The 9,285-nt window shown below is 52.7% G+C and overlaps 1 protein-coding gene across 2 annotated transcripts; it reads right to left on the bottom strand.

Moving 5' to 3' along the window:
* Positions 1 to 2,222: 2,222 nt before the first annotated feature.
* Positions 2,223 to 7,514, bottom strand: LOC128146448 (uncharacterized). Of its 2 annotated transcripts, none has more exons than XM_052797831.1 (7): positions 6,392 to 7,514; positions 5,710 to 5,991; positions 4,808 to 5,074; positions 4,396 to 4,449; positions 3,909 to 4,013; positions 3,358 to 3,404; positions 2,223 to 3,063 (listed from the first exon to the last, which is right to left on the bottom strand). In XM_052797831.1, exons 1-7 carry the CDS (start codon positions 6,450 to 6,452, stop codon positions 2,875 to 2,877), a joined length of 1,005 nt encoding a protein of 334 aa, XP_052653791.1. In that variant the 5' UTR covers positions 6,453 to 7,514; the 3' UTR covers positions 2,223 to 2,874. The 2 variants fall into 2 exon arrangements, with proteins under 2 accessions (XP_052653791.1, XP_052653792.1); XM_052797832.1 differs by having other exon boundaries at positions 5,710 to 5,988.
* Positions 7,515 to 9,285: the final 1,771 nt, after the last annotated feature.

Below are 9,285 nucleotides of genomic sequence, written 5' to 3'. Positions count from 1 at the left end.
TCTTCACCTCTTGCTCACTCGTGTAACTGCTCCAAGGCTATTTCATGGCTTCTTTCCTGGTTCCTTGTTAAAAATGCTATCCCATATCTGATCCCCACCTCACTAACCTTGGGTGTAAGGGAGGATGCAAAAGCAGCACTACGAACATCCCTGCATTCTCCACTTCATCAGTTAATGACTCTTTTGTGGTGAAGCAATGGGCCAAACTTTTCCTTTTCATTCCTCTTCTTTTTAAGGCAGTTAAGCAAATGCAGAGCCTTTCACAGCCCTTGTTAGTCTTAACTCATTTTGTACCTTAGCTTTCCGATTTTGCCTCTGCAATTTAGTGACCTTGTCACTCTGCTCATGTCTTTTGTGTTTTCCCTTTCCTCGTGGCCTTCTTTTTTGACCAGTGGGATGCTGAAGAACTTCTCTGCAGTTGTATTTGCCTCCTCTGAAGCCTCTTCTCTTGGCTCTGCAAAGGATAACCAGCTGCCAAGATTTTCATACAACTCTCAGGTGTCCTGCTCAGCTCTTCTTGGGGTCATGAGCAGTCCCTCTCAGTTGAAGTCAGCTTTTTTTAAACCCCTTTCTTCTTAAAATAACAGCATTGGTCATTTCATGCCACAGAAGCATGAGAAAGGCTGTGCTGGGCCAGCTCAAGGGCCACCCAGCCTGGCTATATAGAATCATAGAATCATTTAAGTTGGAAAAGACCCTTAAGATCATTGAGTCCAACCATTAACCTAGCACTGCCAAGGCCACCACTAAACCACGTCCCTAAGCGCCACATCTACAGGTCTTTTAAATACCTCCAGGGATGGCAACTCCACCACTTCCCTGGGCAGCCTGTTCCAGTGCTTGACAACCCTTTCGGTGAAGAATTTTTTCCTAATATCCAATCTAAACCTCCCCGGCACAACTTGAGGCTATTTCCTCTTGTCCTATCGCTTGTTAATTGGGAGAAGACACCGACCCCCACCTCGCTACAACCTCCTTTCAGGTAGTTGTAGAGAGCGATAAGGTCTCCCCTCAGCCTCCTTTTCTCCAGGCTAAACAACCCCAGTTCCCTCAGCTGGTCATCTAAGACTTGTGCTGTAGACCCTTCACCAGCTTCGTTGCTCTTCTTTGGACATGCTCCAGCACCTCAATGTCTTTCTTGCAGTGAGGGGCCCAAAACTGAACACAGTATTGGAGGTGCAGCCTCACCAGTGCCAAGTACAGGGGAACGATCCCTGCCCTAGTCCTGCTGGCCACACTATTTCTGATACAAGCCAGGATGCCATTGGCCTTCTTGGCTACATGGACACACTGCCAGCTCATATTCAGCCAGCTGTTGACGAAAAGGTGGCCAGCAGACCCCCTCACTGACCCCTTGTTGGACGTCTGCCCCACCCCAACCTCCCTGGCTGTCCCAGTGCCATGTCAGGAGGGTGTGGGATGGCCGCTCTCACATCCCACCCAAGCACAAGCAATCGCTCTCCTTGCCACAAGGATAGGGTGGGAGCCGTGGCTGAGTGGTGTCTGCTCTAAGCCAAATCCCATGGGCCTCTGGGCACATAGGTTGGAAACAGCCCCCGAGGAGTGATAGGCAGTGAGGTATTCCGGAGATCCTTCATCTTGCTTCCTTTCTGCAGCCAGGCGGAGGCCTGGGGCGCACATTTCCTTCAAACCCCAGTTCCTCCTCCAGCTCCTTCAGGAGCTGCTGCTGGGGTTTTGGCTGCATTTTGTAACGGCCCATTTAACTTAGGCCTTCCCTTTCTGAGCTGGGGCATCCCTAGGGATCCTCCTCCACCTGCTCCTCCTCCATGGTTGCAGGTATCCAGGAGGAGGCTGGTGAGGATGTCCTGCAGTTTGGTGGAGCATGGTTCTGCTCTGCATCCCTGGGCAGCATCCCCCAGCAACTTTGGTACCTCTATGAGCCTTTCCGGTTCAACACTTTGACACTCACATCCCACCCCCTTTTCCACCAGTTGCTCCCCCCAAATATTTGGGATTTTTTTCCCCAATTTTTCACTTTCTGTAGCCCTTGCCTATGTCTTCCTGGCCACGCACGACCTGAGTTCTACCCCCAGGACACCAGGAGTTCCACCACCACTGTTTTGGGGATGTCTCCCATGGGCAGCTGCTCTGAAACTGGACTGAATGGGGAAACCAGAAAGTCTATTCCTGCAGGACTTCAGCCGGGGCTCCATCAGCAGTACAGAACTGGAAACACTGAAGGCAAAACCACCACCTTTTATTTTCTTTTGTTCCCCCCCCCCCCCCCCAAATTACAGGAAAGCTCTACATGCATGAAGACACCCATCCGCTTCTGGTACAAAGTAGATCCACATAGATCAGTGCAGCAGCACCCGCGTTGCACTTCTGTGAAGAAAGCGATGCTTTTCCATCCTTGCTCTTTGTGTTTTGAGCAAGTGAACCAAAGCAAGGTCAACCCACATCACAGCAGGTGCCTGCTCCGCAGAAAATCCAGAAAATTGCTCCAGAACTCTTCCAGCACCGAGAGGAGCTTCTCGTGGCCACCCCACCCAGCATGTCCAGCACTAAGGGGACACCAAGTGCTTCATGGACCATGGTGGCCATTCAGTGCACAATGACATTGCTGAAACATGGAGAAAGTTGCTAGAGGTAACCAGAGACCATTAAAGGACTTGCCGAGGCTTGGCAGTGCTTGGGGTTGCAGGAAGGCAAGGGGAAAACTGGCTGGAAGAGCCCTGTCCTCACTGCGAGAGATGGCTTCTTCCAGGGGAACATAAAGCACAGTGGTGCAGCCATTTGGGGGTAAATAGGTGGCTTTGGTCACCAAGATTGCCCTTCTGTATGAGCAAACACCTAGTTTTCAGGGATGATGACCCTGACAGGCATACAAGCTGCTCGTCCCTCCCTTCTCCCTCATTTGCCTTCTCCCTCAGGGGAGACATCCACTCCTTCGTTGGCAGCACCAGCATCCCTGCCGCTCTGCTTTTGTTGTGATGGTTTGATCTCGGTGTAAACGACATCGGAGGCGGCGGGTTTTGTCCCCTTCTTTTCAAACTTCAGGTTGACGTAGGTCAGGTCCTCAGTCCCTGTCACTGGGGCTGCCTGCAGGGGAGAGCACAATGAGTAGACCCCTGGCTTTCCCTTCTGCATCTCCCCTGCTAATATTTTTCCACTGGCACAACTATTTGCACTGCCCAAGCATTATCCAGCTTAGTCAGAGGTGCCACCTATTCAGAAGCTTGTAATCTCCTATTTAATAGGAATTAATAAGTGTTTAGGACCACGTTTCAGAAAGCAAAGCTGATTTTACCCTGAAATCCTTTAAATGGGTATTCAACAGCCAGTGCTCTTTTTTACAGGGAGGAAATAATATGTGCGAAGCCCTCCCTGGCTTACCGTGCTGAGCTGATCCCCTTCCGCCACTTGCTTGCTTGTGAGCTTTCCTGAAAAAGGAAACATAGTTTAAATAGTACTTAAAATAAAGATAACAATCATTATTTTAAATGAAGAAAACATCTGCACTGGTCCTGCTTTTGTTGCAAGAGAGGATGGGGCTTTGTGGCTGGCTGGCTTTGAAGATGGCCAAGGGGCAGGAGGCGTTGGCAAGGATTTAAAAGCCTTTGGAGGGGCTGGAGAAGAGCTCTGAGCTGGACACTTCTGGAAATGTGGTGATGTGCAAGACCTGTTTCACTTGCACCACGGCTTGTGCCATAAGCGGGCCCTCACCAGCAACTGGCCAGAGGGAAGGGAGGGGGTGAACGTTCTCCCCACCCCTGGACAGCTTGTCCAGGAGGACAGACTCATGCAGGGAACGCCAAGCGAGCAGGAGCACTAGGATAATGAAGATGGACATCTCCCAAGCCTGGGCTTGTCCAGACCAGCAGGTAAGGAGGAGATGCTGACCAGCTCCCACAGGATATGGAGGCTCGGCGAGGGCTCAGCCTTACCTTCTCTGTTCCTTCTGCACTGCCACAGCAGAATGCCAATTATTGGCATGTAAAGAAGCGTCCCGACCGCTAAGCCAAAGATGATGCACAGGAGGAATCTGAGTCCTGCACACACAACCATTACAGAGACACTCATGAGCTGCCATCCTACTGTGCAGGAATGCATGCTGCCATTACCTCTTTTGGGGGAGACGGTTCTTTTCCAAAGTTGGGCTTCCAGACCTCGAACCACCTGCAGCCCCCACAGCCCTGGGGTGCCAACAAAATCCTGTGGGGAACGGTCTCCAAAAATTCATCTGAACTCAGCCAGGGGGGTGGTCAGAGCATCACAGCCTCTGATCCACTGGTGCCTACCCCAGTCTGGCAGCGGCTCCCACCCACTCATGAGAAAACATCAGGATGTGTTTCCCCCCTTGCTGCTCCTCTTTCTCCCCAAGGACCCCTCCTGCCCCCCAACCCTTGCAGCCACAAGGCTGTGGGGACTTGCCTGTCCAGGTCTCCTTCTCGGTGACATTGGACTGAGGTGTCCCAAGGCCACAGCCTGTAAGACAGAAACACAAGTGAGAGACTGCCCAGAGGCAGAGGACACCCTGCTCCCCCCTCTGCTTTGGGGCAGGGACCTGGACCCCACAGCCCTGGCTGTCCTGCTCCAGCCACCTCAGCATTCGGCTGACATGCCACAGCTGGAGGATGTGACAGGTCCTATTTCAAGGACCCGACAGCCAAGCAGCTCCGCGGTGGTACGCATCTGCCAAAAGGGCCGTGCTGGGCCAGCTCCTCCAGTGCCTGGGATGCTTTTGGGGGAAATGGTGCACGAGGGTACAGGGGGGGAGCATTGGTCATAGCATTCTTCTGTGCCCGCTCATCACACCCATGAAAACGGAAGCGGTGCCACTTACTGGGAACTGTCCCTTGTGTGCCGTTTACAGTGCCTGTCAAGTTTATTGTTGTGATGAGCACCGCACACCCACAGATTTTCATGTTGGCTGCATGCATGCCGGTGCTGGTCAGATTGGTACAGTTTTCTCTCAGAGCCGTGGTGTTGGTTTGACTCCCCACCTCCAGACCTGCATCTTTGTACCACGACTTCACATGTACTGTGTGATTCTCTAACAAAATCTGGAACATGCACTCCATGGTGATGACTGACTTTCCTGGCTGGCTCCCTGGAGGAAACAAAAATATAAGTGATAAGTGAAATATAAGTCATATATATGACCTTGCAGGGGTCACATCACACTGGCATGTGTCGTTCATGAAAGACACAGTAAAGGAACTGTCCGTTCCTCCAGCAGCTCATGTTCTATTCCAAATCCGGCTGCTAAACGCTCCTCAACATTGAATGTTGAAATGTTGCATGTTGATTATTGCCACCCAACACTGTGCAGCACACAAGCATTGCTCTTTCTCAGAAAGGAAGGAAAATGGGAGGATCAGGGAGAAGACACCTCCTCCTCCTCCTCCAACCTAGGCAGAAGGGTCTTCTGGCACCCGAGCAGGACGTGCCACTGAGGCCACAGGCTCAGGCTCCAGCATTTCATGGAGCATGAGGTGGGACTGGGGGGCTAGCTGTGGGGAAATGGTCAGACCTAGAGAAGCAAAGAAAACATAGTAGACCCCCCGCAGCCTCTCTGGCTTCATCCCATCCCCTAATGTTCATTCTGGAGTAGTTCAGAATTGCTCCTGAACCTCTGAGCTGAAGTCACTTCACACCTTCTCAGCAGAGTCCTCCCTCTCTCCTCTCCCTTCCTCAGTCCTTTCTTTCTGCTCCTGTGGGTGTTGGTGGGCTTGTGTCTCTTACCACACTCTTTCTGTTGGGAGCATCTGTTCCTGGACATGTTCCTCATGTTCTCCATCCTGCATGCGTATGTTCCTGTATGTGCTTTGCTCACACTGGTGAAGACAAGCTGGGCAGAACCGTTCTTCATCTCCACACCACCTTTGTTCTGCTCGTTTTGGGTGGTATTAAACCACTTCACCTCCCCGGCAGTGCTGCTCAAGCCTGTCTGGAGGAGACACTGCAAGACGAGATCTAACCCTACCGACACATCGATCGTGGCTGAAAACAGGTCAGCAAGTTCTGCTGAAAAAAAAAACCAACCATGAAGGGTTGGGTTTGTGTTAAAGAATGTGCATATATTCCACGTGAAGCTGACCCCCTTTGCAGTTGTCAGGCTTATAAGCACCTCTGTTTTCTTCCCCTCCCCAACTGTTTTCTCTCCCTGCTCCTGAAGGCAATGCTGGTTCAAAGCCCTGGAGCCTGAAATTGGGTCCCCATGGGCAAAGGCCACAGCCTGGGCACAGGCAATTGCAGGGGGGGACCCCCTTTGCAAGGCACATTGCAAGGTGCTGGTGCAGAATTGCGGGGTTAAAAGCTGCAAGAGGAGAGGAAAAAAGCAGCAGCAGCCATGTCCCAAACCTCCTGCAGGCATATGCAAAGATGGAAGAGTTCAAAGCAGAGTTGAGGGCACAAGGGGACTCACCAGCAGGCAGCCAGGCGAGGAGCAGCAGGGGCAGAAAGCCACCAGCCAGCCGGACCTCCATGCTGCCTTCCCAACAGCCTCACGGCAATGATGCTGGGCGCCCAGCGGGATCAGCTGTGAAGTTCCCGTCTCTCCCTGCAGCGTGAGAGTCACTGCTCAGCCAGAGCAAGCTGCAGCCCTGCCAGGAGCTCACCTCCTTGCTGCTCACCCAGACAGTTCCCTCTGCACTCACAGGCTTCCCCTCTCTTCCCCTTCTCTTGCTTCAGCCTGATATTTATCTCCTCTCTTCGCTGTTTGATTCCTCCTGCAGTTTCATCCTGGCCACGTGCCCTCGGCCCCGAGATGGACCCAAATAACGCAGCCGAGCACCACTGATGGTCGTTTCCCAGTATTTTAGGTCACAGCCCAGTAGCTCCCTGTCGCTGGCATGGGCAGGGGCAGGGGAAAAGGCTTCACAATTTCCTACAGCGCTGCCTTCCCATGCCACCCGAGACCTTTTTTGTTTTACACCAGGGAATGGACCCCTTGGAGAAAGCGATGCTGCTGTCATGGGAGGGTGATGGGGTGATGTCTGCCCCATCTGGTGTGCTAGCTGAGCTCAGGTGGGGATCCATATACCCTGCCAGCCCCCAAACACTGAGGACCACAGCAGTTTGACAGAGGGATGGGCTTGGTCAGAGCTTTCTGGTTGCTCACACGTGGGATGTACAAGCCCCAGCCAGGCGGGCACCCCTGCAGCCCCCTGCCCCCTGCTCTGTCTGTGAGCACCCGTGTCCTGGCTCCTGCCCTGTGGGGATGGGGTGCTCCAGGAGGCCCCCCGCATCCCCATGCCACCTCTGGCTGGAGGGATACCAGGACAGGAACATCCACTGGGCCAGCCACATCTCGTGTCACCCCTGCCACTGAAGGGACGTGGGCAGCAGAGCCAGCAGATGCAGACCCCTGTGCCCCCAGCCTCCATGGGTACAATCTGCTGCTCCCCGCAGGCTGTCCGCTGCCCGCCACCACTCTTCCTCTTTCGTGCTCAGAGCAAAACCTGCTCCCACCTGCTCTTTCTTTCCTTTCAGTGCCCTGTCAGCATTTCCAGTAATCACCCCCCAGCTCCATTTTGAAGCCGGTCCCGACATCCTCCCTTCTCCAAAGGCAGCACCCCCACATCCCCACATTACATGACCCCCCTCCCACCTCCTCCCATTTTCTCTGCCCCCTTCCTCCCATCCCTGTTTTCTCCCCATTTCCCAAGATGATGGAGCCCAAACTGAGCATGCAGGATGGGGGCCCACCACGACAGCCCTCCCCAAAACAGAGTCTGGGGAGCAGTATCCTACTGAGACCATCTTCTATCACCAGTGAGCATGGCCCCAACACCACCTTCACCACAGCACAGGGAGCAGAAGAGGACAGCAAAGCCTGTCCCGCAGGGATGATCCCAGGTCAAAGACTGAAGGATGGTTGCAGAAACCAAGCAATTATGAGAATTTGGGAATGCTGGCATGTCCCTGGGCTGATCCTGCACCTCTGCACATAACAGGTGTGCTCCCAAAGCCCCATGGACATCTTTGCCAGGGAGAGGGCAGAGTCCTAGACACTTGGCTTTGGCTGCACCTCTCTGCACCCCAGGTCTCCCTCAGACCCCCTGTGCCGGGCACACACAGCCCAGCTGTGCAAGTCTCCTGGGCTAAAGGATGTTTGCTGGAACTCTTCTCCACCAGCCAGTGGAACCTCCTGGCTGAAGCACAGCTGAGCTCTCATCTGGGAACCAACCCACACGAGGAAACAGCAATATCAGCAGGATATTTGCTGACAAGAGGGTCATAAAACAAAATTCTTGTGGTACAAGAGCCACAAGAATGACAAGCAAGAGGCTGTATGTCTCTCTTGCTCTCCCCTCTGGACTTCTTCATCTCTTCCCATGCTCTTTCTGATGTTCAGTTCCTCTCTGCACTCGAGTCTTCCTCTTGCCTCATGACTGCACAATGATGCCTATTTGTTGCTTCCTTCCCTTTTATTTCTATTCTAGTTCTCATGTTCGCTAGCACTGATGAAACTGATTGGACACAAGGTGAACTCCTTCACACTCTCCTCCCATCTTAGAGATGTTGGCACCAAGGATCCTGGAGTGGGCAATGCCTGCGGTCATCTTCCAAAGTCTCTAGTGTAGAAGATGGACAGGAGCCATCCTGCTCCATGAGTACTGCACATAACTACAAGCCTTACCTAGATTGCTCTTAGCAAGTTGGAGTCTCTGCTCAGTTAGGATAATTTTCTACATTCCAATTAGGAGGGGGGTGGAAACAGGAAGACAGTTAACAGAGCTCAGTAAGAACAAGTCAGTGACAGCAAAAACCATGAGCCCTTCCCTTTCCATGCACAACCTCTTCCTCTCTCATGGACCTGCATGCGTCTCCGCAGGACCTCTGCTCAGCAAGACCTTCTCCAGTGGGCAGTGCCTTCCCAGTCTTGCCAACTATGGTGCTGACGGAACTGCAGGTTAATATCTTGCCTACTGCTGACCCTGCACCAGAGTGCCTTCCAGCTCCACGGCAACATTTCATGACGCTCTCTGCAAAGGAGAAAGGAGAGTAGGAAATTACAATGCTGTTAATAACACAGGGTGCCCCATATTGTCAGGCAGCTACACCACACATTAAGCAATATACAAAAGAAGACAGAGGCTGCAGAGTTTCTTAGCAGCTCCCTGCTCCCTTGCAGTGAACCAGAGAAATACAAAGGCGCTGTCATGGTTCAACCCCAGTCAGCAGCTAAGCACCACACAGCCACTCACTCACTCACTCCCCACCCAGAGGGATGGGGGAGAGAATCGGGGAAAAAAAAAGGTAAAACTCGTGGGTCGAGATAAGAACAGTTTAGTAGAACAGAAAAGAAACTAATAA

Source organism: Harpia harpyja, chromosome 9, assembly GCF_026419915.1.
Source record: "Harpia harpyja isolate bHarHar1 chromosome 9, bHarHar1 primary haplotype, whole genome shotgun sequence".
NCBI classification, from domain to species: Eukaryota; Metazoa; Chordata; class Aves; order Accipitriformes; family Accipitridae; genus Harpia; species Harpia harpyja.
The sequence above is the reverse complement of the archived record's forward strand: the minus strand, read 5'-3'. Positions and strand labels throughout refer to the sequence as shown.